Source organism: Convolutriloba macropyga, chromosome 13 (assembly GCF_964194025.1).
Source record: "Convolutriloba macropyga chromosome 13, txConMacr16.3, whole genome shotgun sequence".
In the NCBI taxonomy this organism is placed as follows: domain Eukaryota; kingdom Metazoa; phylum Xenacoelomorpha; order Acoela; family Convolutidae; genus Convolutriloba; species Convolutriloba macropyga.
In genome coordinates, this window is record NC_134480.1 from 35,474,215 (window position 1) to 35,491,055 (window position 16,841).

The window sequence follows — 16,841 nt, forward strand, 5'->3', positions numbered from 1 at the left end:
AGAAATGAAAACGTTGATTCAATACGTTGCCTTGGAATAGCAATTGATAATAAATTGTCTTTCAAAGATCATATTGAAGTGGTTGAACAAAAACTAATAAAATTCAGCGGACTGTTCTATAGACTGAGAAAATTTCTTAGGAAAAGTCAAATGATTCAGGTTTTTAAAAGTTATGTTCAGCCGGTAGTGCAATATGATATACCAATTTATTGAAATTCTGCTTTGTCAAATATTTCATTGATAGACTCCAAATTAAAAAAGATCTCATAAGGATCATTTTCAATAGAAGAACGTTCAACTCAGTGAGCGATCGAAGGAGAAAAGTTAATCTGTTTTTAGCAAAAAAGAACTACTTGTACGAAATACTTAAACTGTTGATAAAAAAGCTAAGAGACGAATGTGTATTTATTCACGCACGTCAAATCCTTCTTGAATGATAATGAATTAAACAGAGTAAATAAAAGAAGAAAAACAACGATGAGTCTGGATTCCGGTGATCGAAAAGATGTGACAAACCGAATGAGGTTTAAGGTTCGAAAAATGTTGAATTTGTTGGTTTTTCTTGAACCTTCCTTTGTAAACACGGTTTTAAAAATGATAAATCAGCAAATAAAAAATTTTTGCCATATGTTTTTAAATTACATAATTGACAACCAAGACTTTTCAAGTTATTTCCTTTAAGTACGTCTAATTGTAAGCCCCCCGCACTCAATTATCAGTTTATTTTTTGTTTTAACCAATCACGATTTATAGTTCACTTACTATAGTAATTTTCTTTCGGTTCGTAATCAACAGTTCTCTGATATTCCTACATTGCGAGGCACCTGAAAACGGATCAACTGATGATCTAATGGTGTGCTCTTTTTCTGTTGAACTTCATTGTACATATTTTTTGTGCACAATAAATAAACTTCTTTTGTGTTTCTCGATAACAGAAAATGAACAATTTATTATTATTATTATTTAAATATCTGACTTTCTGAAATCTTGTCTGCTCAACTTAGAACAAGAGGATTTTCTCTCTTTATCATTCAAGCTGACTTTTCGATTGAAACGTGAGGTACGATAGAAATGAACAAAAACTGAGTGATAGACAAGGGAAGCCGCTACCAGGTGAAAATCAGTTCTTGTACAAATCCATCTACCGGTTTTTGTTATAAAGATGCTCTCTCATACGGGCCGAAAAACCCAGTGAGAGATAAATTAGCAAAGTTCATTTTTGACAGATATTAACAAACCATTGAGCTATTTAATAGATAACGTATGTAGCATGTGAAATTGAAGCATCTGCAACATTATAGTCAAAAAGCCTTGAAACTCCTGTTAAAAGAGGGGTTAGAAAACTGGCAAAATATCCTGAGCAGAACTAGCTACTCGCAGTAACATTGAACCATGGTCGTCATGGAAAAGTTACCTGTTGGATAGTCCGCATTTAAAAGACATATTTCGCAGACATCTTATTAAAAATTGAAAACTAAATAAACAAAGCTCTCACAAATATGAATCAATAAAAACTATCAAGTGATACAATATAACAGAGACTGAGGACAGTTAATAGTAGGACTGGGTTGTGTTGTACATTTCGTGTAATTGCTATCTCAAATTGAACAAAACTCTAACCCCTTTTGGAGAAAGTCCAAAATGAAGTGCAAAACAAGAAACTTCAGATCAATACTGCTTTGGCCCCCAGTATGACCCCCATTTACAAAAAGTTTTTATATAGTGACTTACCAGGCAAGAGATAGCACGTTCCCCTGGCGGGCGCAAAAAAATACACCCACCCAAACGAGAGGGCCCGAAATGAATAGATCCAAAGCTTCAACTAAATAGGCCCGTAACAAATAATAACAATAAATTCGATTTCAGATTGGTTCATCAAATTTTGAAAAATGTGGATCATTTATTATGTCCTCAGCGCCAAATCTGAGCGAGCACAATAAGACGGTATAGCCTGTTTGCTTGTGTCGCAATGGGAGACTTTCTTCAACAATCAATGTAATGGTGCCCCTCCCGAAACAAAAACAACTTAATCTTTCATATCAGAAAAGAAAGTCGAGCTCCTACCAAAATAATTTTGAAAACCATCACCGTCTATAGTATAAATGAGTCGTAAGCTAAGCAAAATGCTATTCACTTGAAACTCAGTTATATCACTCTCTATCAAATTTTCAATTATTCTTTTATCGAATTTAATAAAGGTATTGTATAGCATTCGAATTCTTAGATATTCTTTTTCTGCTGTTCCCTACAATTTACATATCGATGCCAGTTCCGTCACTCTTCATTCGCCTGATGGCGAATTTTTTTCCCATTCCTTTTGTAAGATGAAGAATTTAACTATTTCACTTTGATGATTCTGTTTAACCACTCCCATACAAAATTTTGATAGTTCGTAAAGATGAAGTTCAAAAACTGATGCTATTTTGTTTTCACTTAAGCTAACAATTTCTTCATAAATTCTTTTACGAAAGATAATTCTCAAGAGATAAATCTAATGTCTTTGTAATGGCTCAATTATTGTTTTAATTGCTACTCCGTAGATCAATACGCATACTGATAGAGCGGTTGTATCAGCAGTTTAATCATATTGATTAATAGTTTTCTACTGGGTTGAGAACTTACATGATACACACTACTGATGAATCTTAAATATTCATTTTTCACAGAACAAAAGAGTTCTTTCAAACTTGATTCGCAATCTAGCCAGATACCCAAGTACTTTGAATATTTTGAGTTTTCGACGTAAATGGTATCCGCAGTGTCTCTGTTGAACATTATTTTTGTTTTCTTTTTATTCGACGTTCATTCACTTTCCTCCATCATTTTTGATACTTTACACAAATCTGATTCTAGTTCGGATTTACTATACTTTCCAAACATAATGGTATCATCGGCAAACAGCATAACTTGATTTTTTTTCAGGTACGTCTGGTGGATCGTTGATTTAGATTCAAAGAACAGTGCTCATAAAAAAAACTGAACCCTGTTGTAAAACTACAAGAGTATATTTTTTTCAGTGGAACTGTCGTTTCTGATTTGAACATACTGCATTCCATCTTGTCGATAACTTTGTAGCGAGCTTAATGTTTTTCATAGATATCCATATTTTTCCAACTTCAATAGTAAGATCTTATGGTGCACGGCATTAAAAGCTCTTGATAGATCTATTACTGTGCAATGTGCCTTGAAGTTTTCGCTTTGGTTGGTTAAAAGGTTGTCCATAGTTTCGACCATTGCATCAACCGTGGACCGCTTGCTGAGGAAGCCCGTCTGTTTCGAAGACAAGATATTGTACATTAATAAGAAGACTAAGAGCCTTCTATATATCAACTTTTCAAACAAATTTCCAAGGACAGGATATATTGATGTTGTTCTATTAGATACTTCAATTTTCTCACCAGTTTTGTGAACCCGTATCACTCAAGCCTTTTTCAAACAATTCGGGAAAACTTTCAATGCACTGGTAAAAAGTAAAGTAAGTAGTCCCCCACCCACCAGAGAATTGATAATTTATAAAAATTTATTCGAGAAGCCTAATTAATCGCTGCAACTTTTCCCGACTTTCTGTAATATTGTACGCTTCACTAGAATTTAATTCAGAAAAAAACAATTGAAATGACATTTGATTTAATATTAGAATGACAATCAGACTATCTCAAATTCCTTGCCAGGCTAGGTCCTATTCCAAAAAAGTCGTTTAATTCCTCTACTTCAAGCTTTTGAGAAAGGCCAAGTCCTGGACAAAATTATGATTACATTCTCGTTTTCCCAGATATGTGCATTTAAATTCAACTAAGGGAGTTCTGCGTGATTACGACACAGTCCATAGAAGAAATAGGGCAACAAACACCAGCTAATAAAGCTCTTAAGAAAGCTCTTTTGATAAAGTTCTTAAAACCATTGGAAAATTTTGGTCGGATAATCAGTACACCCCAGCATGGAGTGGCAAAATTGGGGTTAATTGATTCTATTGAGTGAAATTCTGTTGATACACCAACCAAATCAAAAGCCAAGAAGCATAAAACGCATAAATAAATAAAGAAGCATAAATAAAAAGTAACAAAACGTTTTTCCTAAGCTTTTTTGTATAGAAAACAGGGGTATTAATTGCTGGAAACTTTGTAAATGACATCACAACAGCTGCAAAATGACAGCAGTTTTCACAGCCCCAAATTAAAGCCGCTTTCAAAATTCTCTCTACTTAATTTTGGAGTTTTCTGAAATCGCAAGTGGAGTTTATAAGATTGAGTGTGAAGGTGCTTCTACCTATCTTAGTCGTCAGATTTGTCAACCGACAAAAATCTGAATTTCGGAACATCAAAAATACTCGCCATTGATGCATCATCTGATTGACATCTTGGGTTTTACAAAAAAAAATCAATGAACTGAGAGTGACTGCTAAAGGCGCAAAGAGCGGCGGCAAGCTTCTAACGATAGCAGCAGTCAGACTGCCGTTATAAAACCCAGTCTCGACACGCTCGAGGATATGCGGGGAGGGGGATATTTTGATTAAAAATTAATGACAGGAACATGGAGGCTTCTGAAAATTTTGATAATGATGTTTCGCGAAGTGCTGGAAAAACTCCGATTTCTCTTTGGAAGTAAAGAGGCAATAAATACATTGAAAGCAGACGTTTCAGCAAGATATAAATTTGAATAAAATTTGAAAAAAAAGAGGATAAAATTAAATGAATGATGAACAGAAAAAAAACTTCCCTTGGTATACCTGATTTTTGCAAGTAATTCTCCAAATAAGCGCTTGATTTCAGTTTAGCATACTGACTTTTACTTTTTACAATGAATTTTTCTACACGTTAGTACAAGTTACTGTATTAAGTTAAGCCACCGCAACAACTTTAAGCAATCGGAGAGCAATTTGAAATTTCTGAAGTTTTAGGATTTCTTATTCAGTTTCTAGGATATTATGAACTTTTTGATTCAACACTTTATACCAATTGTTTAAGATGCGCGTCCTTCAAGAATGATTTAACCTAACAACTCCAGAATTGAATTCACATGTTCACATTACCTATTGAAACAAAAGCAGAACAAAACATTGAGGAAGCAGCTGATGCGTCCACGTTGAGAAGATGGAAATCACACAAAACCAAAATCATAACTAAAACTTATATTTCATTCTCTTCAGTTTTTTTAATTTCTGAATCCAGACATCTTTCTGAATTTTTTTTTAATAAAAAAGATCAAATCTAGCATTAAGAACTTACAGATCTCTTTGAGTTGAGGGAATGGCTGGAACATTAGTGAGACTATGATGAAACCAACACTGCCAATAGCGCCCGAGTCATCTCTCAGATCAAATCTCTTCTTCTCACGTAATTCACCCTACGAAAGCATTAAAATTATCACCCAACACTTCAAAACTGCACTCCAGACTATTTTTGGTTACATCTACATTAGCTGGGACCTTTCAAGGCTAAAATTTAGTTTTCTCAGCAGTCGCTCAACAAATTAATGTTTCTAGATAGCTTTAAACATAACCGACTAACGTCGGAAGAATTGCTCTCGAGCAACTAGTGAGAGCTCATTCTGATCAATTGCAGTCTGCTTCATTGGGGGGCGGTAGCCTGATTGGGACTAAGAAATTCACTAGGGGAGCTTCAAATAACCTCATTAGCGGTTAATATATACCACTATTAAGATAAATGAAAAATTGCAACAGTTTTGGCGCACTTATCATTTGACTTTTCTTATTAAATTGCCACCAATTGAGTTCAGCTGCTTGAAATTGTGAATGAGAGAAAACTTTAGATCACGCACAACGCAGAAAGTCAAGGTCGTATAAGTCACTCAAAAGTCAAAAAGCGGTCAAGCAAAAGTAAGACAAACGGTTACAATAACAACTTCTCTTTGAGCGGAAATAAAAAACATAGCTAGCAGATTACCAGAAAATAGCCGCAATAGCTTCGTAGATCTTTAAATGTCAAAAAGAACGTAAAAAAGACCGACCAAAAAATTTATTCTTTTCATTAGGGGCTGACATGCTAAATTTTGATTAAGATTCTGTATATCTCATTGCTGTTTGTATTAACTGCTTCTAAATAACCTTCAAATACAGGGATATACATTCGCTTGACCTTATCTCTTTGAATTGAAGTAAAGAAAAGTCAATTTCAGAGTGAGGAAGTCATTTATGAGAGTGGGATAAGTCACGTGTGATCAAAAACTCAATCACGCGAATGAAATAGCATGAACGATTGAACAAAAAGCAGACTTGAACTGATTGTGACGTCATATGGTCGTAACAAAAATCTCGACGACGAAATAAAAAAAACCAAGAGAAGGCCAATCATAGCCTCAGCCATCGCTTCGCGGCTATTAATCGCAATTGTTTAATTAAGTACTCCAAGCACATTCATTATAGACTCATTGATTATACTCTTCATTATTATTCCAACAATCTTCTGCTGCTAGGGGTCAGAAATTCTGCTTTCAACTGACATCAGATGAAACAAAAAATCCTAAGTACATGAAAACTTCTACAAGAATTACAATAAAATTGAGAGCAATTAAATAACATAGACAGCGGATTTCCCGGATTTGCAAAACAGACTTGATTGCATATAGTACAGAGAGATGAATTGAAAAGGTTAGTGATGTCGCTTTAAAAAAATATAAAAAGACAAATTGTTATGGTTTGTTTAAATTCACTTCATTTTATCGGAACTTGCTTACACATATGATTTTCCTTGATCCTAAAATGATTCATATTAAACTGAGTTTTGAAGTGCAAAAGTCATTTTGTTAAATCACGAATGAAAAGAATATAATCACGCAAATAACTTGAAGGCTTAGAGTGAGAGAGAGGGAGGAAGCAGTATTCAGAAAAATAAATTTTTCAGCTTTGTTGCGTGAACAACTGCGCCGCGTTAAACGAAAAAGGGGCATCAGTCGGCGAAATAAAAGGGAAATTATTGAAGCGGCTCGAAGCGTCTGACCTTTCCGAGCAACATAAAACATTGAAGAAGCCAGAAAATCACATTTTTAACCCTCAAATAGTTATTTTTTGCCTCGCTAAAGACAACTAAATACTAAACAAAACTTTTGACCGGTTTCGTAACAATAAAATTTTTTTAGAATTGACTCGTATATTGAACCACGCGAAAATAGAAACATACCCGGCAGATTGCCGGAAAATAGCCGCCGTTGATTCCAATAAGCATGATTGGGATTGAAAGAAAAGATATTGAAAAAAAAACATTTTTTAAGTCCGATTTATTTTGATGGCATTTCGTAGTTGAACATACTTCTGTTTCTTAAAGAGAGGCTACAGGGGCTACTATCAATACCAATTAGCATTAGAGAGAGGAAACTAATACTTATAGGAACGACGTTCAAATAGCGGGCATCTAAAATTGGGCTTTATGGGTTTATCCCGTTTCTATATCTGACCTCAATTTTTATACTGACTCTGTTCATTTTGAATTGCTTTGCTGAGCAACTGATGTTCAAAATCACTTTCAGCAGAATGAGAGAAGAGAGAAACTAGCCTATAGATGTCAAAAAGATTTCACTCATTGACTAAACAGAAAAACTAGACCCAGAATGGACTATGAGTGAAATCAGAAAACCATTTTTTTTAAAAATCAGATAAAAAAAACAGAAAATCAATGTCAAAATGCCGCATGTGAACAAAAAAACCACTAGCGAGAAATGAAAATTTAACTCAAACAAAAAACTAGGCTTTGAATGAGCTGTGAAGGGATTGGGAAAACCATTCAGAAAAAATCCAATCCAAAAAATCAAAAAACAGTAAAAATCAGAGTGAAATTGCCGCATGTGAACAAAAAACCACTACCGAGAAACCGAATTTTTGTTCAAACACAGTTTTCTCACTCTACTTTAAAATTAGAGCGAAAAAAATTCACGCCGCAAAACCACTCGCTCTTTCGCTCCATTTCCTGTTTCGGCGTGACCAAAATCACTACTCCAATTTGACTTCAAAAATCATGAAAATGTGTGAACAGATCTTAAAAAAAACATAGCAGGACAAGTCCTGACGTACAATTCAAAGAATTTACATTGACTAAACAGAAAAACTAGACCCAGAATGGACTATGAGTGAAATCAGAAAACCATTTTTTTAAAAATCAGATAAAAAAAATAAAAAACAGAAAATCAATGTCAAAATGCCGCATGTGAACAAAAAAACCACTAGCGAGAAATGAAAATTTAATTCAAAAAAAACTAGGCTTTGAATGAGCTGTGAAGGGATTGGGAAAACCATTCAGAAAAAATCCAATCCAAAAAATCGAAAAAACAGTAAAAATCAGAGTGAAATTGCCGCATGTGAACAAAAAACCTCTACCCAGAAACCGAATTTTTGTTCAAACACAGTTTTCTCACTCTACTTTAAATTTAGAGCGAGAAAAATTCACGCCGCAAAACCACTCGCTTTTTCGCTCCATTTCCTGTTTCGGCGTGACCAAAATCACTACTCCAATTTGACTTCAAAAATCATGAAAATGTGTGAACAGATCTTAAAAAAAAAGACAGCGCCCCAATACAATTCAAATTCCTTGAATTGTAATAGGAGCGCTATAATAGCCGGCTAAGAAGACGAGGGCGGCTATTAAACAATTACGTCATTCAGAAGACCAATAAAAACGAACAACATAAGAAATATCTAAAAGCAACATTTCATCTCAAATGAAAAAAGCACCCGATGACATCTTATAAGCAAAATTTCTGAAATTTTGAAGCAACTGGTTTGTTAAAATAGCCGAAATCGTTAAGATGGACAAAACTGATAACTCAAAAATAAGATTGAACTATGAATTGTCACAATATATCCGGTCACAGAAGTTCGGAACACGGCAATCAACACTGCTACCCAAAATAACAATCGCAAAAGAATAGGGTACATACATTCTTGGATACTAATAAGAATCTCGAAAAATTTAGGTCCCATGGAAAATTCTTGTTTGGGCACAACGAAAATTCAAAAAAATCTTAATTCTCTTGTTAGAGATATCTTCAATCAGATGCATTCATTTTAATTTTTTGTTAAAAAACTCAGTAATAAACAAAGGAAAAAGACGCCCAAAACATTCTAAAGGTCCTAAAGTCGCCTTGTGTTAATAAAAACTCAAAAAAAAACTCAACACAAAAAATCATTACTACCTTTAAACATAACCGACTAACGTCGGACGAATTGCTCTCAAACGAACGGCGAGCGGTTGGCTTCGTCAGTAGCTAGCCAAGGTTTAGTGAGGCTAGCTTTAGCTTGATTCGACTCTGCAACTTTTAGTTTTCTAGCCTTGTTAGTAAATAAATCAAAATGACATCTTTAATATTTGCAGAACATCGCAAAATTTAAAATTAAAGCTTTTAGATTTCGCAGTGAAAATGTTCAGAACCATTTTTTTGTCTCTGCAGTAATGTCAAGAAACCCATCCGAAAGACGTCAAAAGCATCGTTGGCCAGTAATAATCGTTAAACTGAAGAAAAGGACAAAAATATTCAAAAATCAAAACAATCGCAAATTTTAACAAAATCTTGCTGAAATTCAAGATATTAAAATCTTCAAAACCACTTCATTGTCTCAAGAGGCTATCCAGTATCCCAATTTCAAGCTATAAATAGTTTCACTGGCTCAAAGATCTATAAACTTGAAACATAATAATTTTCCGAAAATTTGAAAAAAATAGTTGGAATCAGTAAAATATTGATAACCATTCCATTAACTCTAGAAACTATATATCAGCTTATCATCAAACATTGAAGGAGGTCCCTAGGACCCTGGTGCCGCAATAAAAAAATCAAAAAGATTCAAAAAAATTGAAAATTGCAAGTTGCATAAAAAACTGCTAAATTTTGCGATAATAAAATTTGAAAACTAAAACAGGGCCAAAATCATTTTCCAGCAACTTATTATCAAACCCTAACGGAGATCTTCTGTTAGGCTGAAAAACTGGAATAATGACAATAGATGTCAAAAAAATTTTAAATAATTTTGTAAAAAACAAATGCTAAAATTCGTGGTGTTGAAATCTTGAAAAACACTCCATTACATTTAGAAAATATACAGTAACCTATTTTGCAACCCTAGAGGAGGCTCCTCGGCTCTTGAGGCTGGAGAAACCTAAAAACCGACAAAATTTTCAAAAAACTTGAATAAATGCAAGTTTTATCAGAAAATCGCTAAAATTTGACATTAAAAAATTGAAAGCTATTCCATGGCAAATAAGTTCTTTCAGTAACTTATCATCAAACCCTTAAGGGTGTTTTCTGCCCCTTTCGTCTGGAAAGACGTGAAAGAAAAACAAATGTCACAAAAATTGAAAAAATTTGCACGTTTTGTCAAAAAAATTCGTTATGTTAAAATGTTGAAACCATTCCACTACCACTAGAAACTATGAGGAGGTTCCTTGACAACTAGGGCTGGAACAACTCAAAAATTGCCAAAAATTTTCAAAAAGCAAATTGGTAATTGAACAGCAAATTGCAATACTGAACAGCAAAAAGCAAATTGAAAGAAATTGTTAAAATTGTGGGGGGGGGGGGGGGGGCAAAAGCGCGGTTGGAGGTCGGGCAATAAGGGGGGTCTACAGTGGGGGTGTCTTCAACCTCTAAGAACCACCCTTCACACCATAAGTATAAGTCTCCAAAACAGTTTGAGGTGAAACAGAGCTGAAAGGCTCTAAGAGCACTTAATGGCCGCTGGGCGCTACCTGTTTATCCCGTTTTTGAGGGCGAAAATTCAAAAGCGTCAGACGAAAAATTGGTCAAGCAAAAAATCGCATAAAAAAGACCGACAGGACTAATATAATTGGTACAAACTTTGTTTGAGAGCAATTAAAAACATACCCGGCAAAAATATTTTCAAATTTTTTGTGCGTCACACTGACTCGTAAGATCCGTCTCGTTTCATTTGTCTTTGTTTAATTGCATGACTTGAAATTAATTCAACTGCGGGCATTCAAACCGAAATTCAAACTGAGGCAGTTTTATCAAAAGACTTGCATATTGTTCGCGCACTTTCAAATCTGATCAACTAATTGATGCAACCTCAATTAAAAGCACTTTATGTCAGCATATAAAGCACACAGAAAAGCTTCCACGTGAATTTGAACTTTATCGTTTGAATCAATAAATTGGCCTTTTCAATGCCCCACTAAAGGGGATGAGGGGCGAGTAATGACGTCAGATGAGATTGAAAGAAAAGAGGGAGACTAACAATATTGAGTTCGCAGTTGCCAATGTAGTCGTCTTTAGTAGTCATGCCGTCCCAATCAAACACCTCAATTAACAGTTGAGACTGAAACAGAAACGATGCAATCAAGGCCACTAGGAACAAAGGAGTTTTCAAGAAGGGTAACATCTTTGGCTTTTTTCCGCATGCGCCCCAAGGTTAAAGTTTATGCATATTATTTACAAAAAGACACGTGTTAATTCAGCACATATCAATTTGCTAGTTATGATACAATTCGCAACTTAGGTCACAGAAGTACCGCGGGACAACGGAAAAGAACCCATGTTTGCTTTCATATACTTGTTTGATCTGATATCTTGAGCAACATCATTTTCAGAATTGTTAAGATAAGCTGAAAAAAGGAACCTTTTTAACCTCCCCCTTAAACGAGAGATCGATTGATATCAATATCTGTACACTTTGCGAGCTCATTTTGTATACAGCACAGGGACCTTCCCCTCACTAGAATATGTCCATAATTGATAATTAGACAACCTTAAAATGGAATAGTACCACCGCTTATAGCAACATAGACATATTAATGCAAAAACGCTCATTATTTTGTTCACACATACTTATGAAAACAAAAATTTTGTTCACGGTGAAACGGAAACGTCAGACTTAAAATAAAGCTACGTCATTAACACAACTCTAAATCATTTGAGGTAAACAAGAATGCTGAAAAAAGCGAGGTAGATAAATAGTAGTTCAGCTTACCACAGTGAAGTCTTCGACCATGAAGTCACAATGAAAATTCCATATTGGGTTTAGTGTCCTTTTGATTGGTGGACTCTGCTTGATCTAAAGCAAAGGGAATGATGAAGCAAAAAAGTATCTGAAACCAGAGTTACAGAGGAAATTTCATTTCAAGTCGGCAAAAGGGCATTAAGGTAATTTGCGTCTCAAGCAAAAAACGAACACAGAAAACCAATTGATGAAAGCCACAAGTATAACCAAAAACACTAGGCAAATCTAATCCACGATGACGTTTTCCTATTGTTTCCAGGGATTTCTTTACCAATCGGAAAAATAGTTGTCATTGCAAACAGAGAACTATTCTGCAAACTTTCTCTACAATTACCTTATTATTGTTGAACCATATATTGACGTATGGATCTGAGAGGCCATTGAGATCCATGGCTGGCAGATTGTGGCCAGAATGCACCAAAAGGGTAACCACGCCAGACACTGAAACCAAACGCTTAACTTTTAAACATAACCGACTAACAACGGACGAATTGCTCCTAAGATACCAGCGAGAGCTTGATTTTGGCACGAGTAGTGAATAGCTTGAGCTTAGGGATGCTAGTCTTACTGCGTTTGGTCGGACAGAGAAAAACAGTAGGGGTAGCTTTAGTCTAATCCTACTAAAATTGTCACTGACACGATGCACTTCAACAGTGTCGGGTGACGGTACGATTAGGGACTCGAAAAAGTTTAAGAGAACTGCTCAGCGACTTAATTATCACTTACAAGTTTACCTCGTTTATATTGACAAAAGTCAATTCATTCGGATGAAAGAACAACCTCGGATGAAAGAAAAATCGCATTAAAACATAACCAGTAAAATACCTTAAACAACTCGAACACACGAGCTAAAACTCTCGAACCAAAAAGCGACAAAATTTCGAACCAGAAAACGTCATTTGAAGCCCCTAAAATAACTAAATTCACTTAGAGACTTCAAATGACGTCATTAGAGGTTATCATAAACCACTATAAACGCTAATAAACTTAAGGGAAAATGGAACCAATTTTGGCGCATTTTTCATTTGACTTTTTGAAGAAACTGCAGCAAATTGCAATCAGCTGCTTACTATTGTGAATGAGAAAAAATTAGTACACGCATGAGAGAGAATTTCAGATAACGCAAAACGATAAAGTCAATAGCGCAAAAACCAGTCGATAGTCAAAACGGTCAAACGTAAATTTTACATGAGACCAACACGCTTAAAATAATTGCTTCAAACTTCTTTCGAGAGCAATTAATAATGATCTCCAATTATATTAGCGGCTCCAAATTATTATACCTTAGAAACTTAGAACAATAAAAGCGCTTCCCCATTACTATATATTAGAAACTAATCCTGCTTTCGATGCAGTCGCCTTATGATTCAAAAAAAAATAAGTAAACAATAGATAAGGAAAAAAGTGCAAATAAAAAATAAACTTCAAGTTCTGATCACAGATGCACCAAATACAAATTTTGGAGAATAGATTGCTTGTCATGGAGTTACAAACATTTGTTATTTGACTTTCGGAATTTATCAAGCAAGGATTGGTAATCTATATGTGTGCACACAAAAACAAAAATGTTACAAACCAAATATAAATTTTTCCGAATCACAATTTTGCTTCTTTTTGGCCTGATACCTGAGACAGTAATCTGTTCCCATAAGCGACCAGTTAAGCTTCCTCTATATGCGTACAAAGTGACACAAAAAAGCAATTCGTTCATAAATCCAGCAAAAACTTGATAATATGCTCCTCATCCTTGGTATTTTGATTGATCTTTCTAGCAACCAGTCATACAATTTCAAATCCAACCGATAAAAAGTTTACTAATAATGACTAAAATTGTTCATTTCCTGTGTCCAAAGGAAATACTTAATCGTTACGAAACGATGTACAGTCCATTAAAACAAACAGACCGGCAGATTGCCGGAAAATAGCCGCCGTTCATTCCAATAAGCATGATTGGGATTGAAAAAATAGATATTGAAAAAAGATTTTTGTACAAAAACAGTTTTTAAGTCCGTTTTTTATGGCATTTCGTAGTTGAACATACTTCTGTTTCTTAGAGAGAGGCTACAGGGGCTATTATCAATACCAATAAGCATTAGATAGGTAACTAATACTTATAGGAAGGACGTTAAATAGCGGGCATCTAAAATTGTGCTTTATGGGTTTATCCCGTTTCTATTTCTGATTTCAATTTTTATACTAACTCTGTTCTTTTTGAATTGCTTTGCTGAGCAACTGATGTTCAAAATCACTTTTAGCAGAAAGAGAGAAGAAAGAAACTAGCCTAGAGAAGTTAAAAAGATTTCACGCAAAATGTTGAAAAAGCTGCAAAATGAGGTAAAGCGACATTTTTTTGTTCGACGAAGTAAAAAAATAGGAGCGCTATAATAGCCGGCAGAGAAGATGAGGGCGGCTATTAAAAAGTATACTATCATATCACTACAAAAACCATCGACCAACGTCGGTCGAATTGCTCTCAAACAACCGGCGAGCGGTTGGCTTCGGTAGCAGCCAGCTGGGGCTTAGGGATGCATCAGGTAATCGCATACTTAGAGACAAGTAATGGAAAGGCTCTAAGAGAGCTGGTCAGCCACTTGATGCCCTCTGAGCTTTACCTTTTGATCTTGTTACTGAGGACGAAAAGTTAAAAGGATCACTAAAAAAATGGTCAAGTGACAAATCCAATAATAGACCACAGAACTAATATCATTGCTTTAAAATTCGTTTTAGAGCAAATAAAAATTAGTTTCTAAAAATTTTTGAACTTCAGATTGAGACGCTCTTAACTTTCAGAGAAATAAAACAATAGGAAAAAGCAATACCATGCATAAAACATACCCGAGAGATTGCCTGAAAATAGCCGCCGTTGATTCCAATAAGCATGATTGGGATTGAAAGAATAGAAGATATTGAAAAAAAAAAATTTTGTACAAAAACATTTTTTAAGTCCGATTTATTTTGATGGCAATTCGTAGTTGAACATAACGTACTTCTGTTTCTTAGAGAGAGTCTACAGGGGCTACTATCAATACCAATAAGCATTAGAGATGGTAACTAAAACTTTTAGGAACGACGTTCAAATAGCGGGCATCTAAAAATGGGCATTATGGGTTTATCCCGTTTCTACTTCTGACTTCAATTTTTTATACTGACTCTGTTCATTTTGAATTGCTTTGCTGAGCAAATGATGTTCAAAATCACTTTTAGCAGAACGAGACAAGAGAGAAACTAGCCTAGAGAAGTCAAAAAGATAACACGCAAAATGTTGAAAAAGCTGCAAAATGAGGTAAAGCGAAACATTTTTTTATTCGACGAAGTAAAAAAACATAGCAGGACAAGTCCTGACGTACAATTCAAAGAATTTTCATTGAAAAACAGAAAACTAGACCTAGAACGGACTATGAATGGATTGGGAAAACCATTTAGAAAAAAATTCGATCCAAAAAATCGAAAAAACAGTAAAAATTAAAGTGAAATTGCCGCATGTGAACAATAAACCATTAGCGAGAAAGCGAATTTTTGTTCAAACACCGTTTTCTCACTTTACTTTAAATTTAGAGCGAAAACAATTCACGCCGCAAAACCACTCGCTTTTTCGCTCCACTTCCTGTTTCGGCGTGACCAAAATCACTACTCCAATTTGACTTCAGAAATCATGAAAATGTGTGAACAGATCTTAAAAAAAAGACAGCGCCCCAATACAATTTAAATTCTTTGAATTGTAAAAAAAAATAGGAGCGCTATAATAGCCGGCTGAGAAGATGAGGGCGGCTATTAATAACAGAATATTGAAACTTTTGAAAAACAAACCTAGATTACCTGACAAAACCACTTTTGACAGCTTTAATCCTAATTGAATCCACGCGAGACAAAATAGAAAAGAATTTGAAAGAGCACAACGTCCGAAAGTACTCTATGTGGAAAAATAGGCTAGATTAAGCATCCAAGCTGTTATAGGGGTAGTATAGGCCATTGGAATTGCACTTTGACACAAAGTAGAATCGTTCACAGAAAAATCAAAAAACATACCCGGCAGATTGCCGGAAAATAGCAGCCGTAGATTCCAATAAGCATCGTTGGGATTGAACGAATAGAATATATTGAAAAAAAAAATTTTTGTACAAAAATATTTTTTAAGTCCGATTTATTTTGATGGCATTTCGTAGTGGAACATACTTCTGTTTCTTAGAGAGAGGCTACAGGGGCTACTATCAACACCAATAAGCATTAGAGGTGGTAACTAAGACTTATAGGAACGACGTTCAAATAGCGGGCATCTAAAATTGGGCTTTATGGGTTTATCCCGTTTCTATTTCTGACTTCAATTTTTTATACCGACTCTGTTCATTTTGAATTGCTTTGCTTAGCAACTGATGTTCAAATTCACTTTTAGCAGAATGAGAGAAGAGAAAAACTAGCCTAGAGAAGTCAAAAAGATTTCACGCAAAATGTCGAAAAAGCGGCAAAATGGTAAAGCGAAAAAAAGTTTGACGAAGTAAAAAAAAACATAGCCGGAAGAATTCCGGAAACGACTCGAAGTAGAAATCTGACTACTCTCACTAATCAGATGCATCACCAGCATATTAGCAATCGACAGACAGTGTAACCAATTCACAAAGAAAAGACTGGAGAACTGGAAACTTCACAAAGGACAAAATCAAAAAAAATTATTCTCTAAAAATCCAAAGAAAATTCTCTACCAAAAGATAACATGCAGCTTCCCATCCATAACTCAAAGAAATCAATTAGTTTTGTATTCGGCTAGATCAATCGCCCACCTAGTACTTGCAGAGAAACGTTAAACAACAAACTAAAAAAGACTAAGAAAAACTCTTTGACGAATTAGAGTTTTGTATAATTTGTTTAAATGAAAACTGCCCTGCTA

General features: G+C 34.9%; 1 protein-coding gene across 7 annotated transcripts in view; it reads right to left on the reverse strand.

Moving 5' to 3' along the window:
- LOC142352006 (uncharacterized) overlaps positions 1–16,841 on the reverse strand; it is a 45,986-nt gene that overhangs the window by 16,722 nt on the left and 12,423 nt on the right. For all 7 annotated transcript variants that reach the window (XM_075404327.1, XM_075404329.1, XM_075404326.1 and 4 more), the window contains exons 11-14: positions 12,294–12,400; positions 11,930–12,013; positions 11,198–11,278; positions 5,226–5,343 (exon numbers count right to left, since the gene is read on the reverse strand). In XM_075404327.1, coding sequence (XP_075260442.1) covers positions 5,226–5,343; positions 11,198–11,278; positions 11,930–12,013; positions 12,294–12,400 — 390 coding nt within the window. The remainder of the gene's footprint in view (positions 1–5,225; positions 5,344–11,197; positions 11,279–11,929; positions 12,014–12,293; positions 12,401–16,841) is intronic.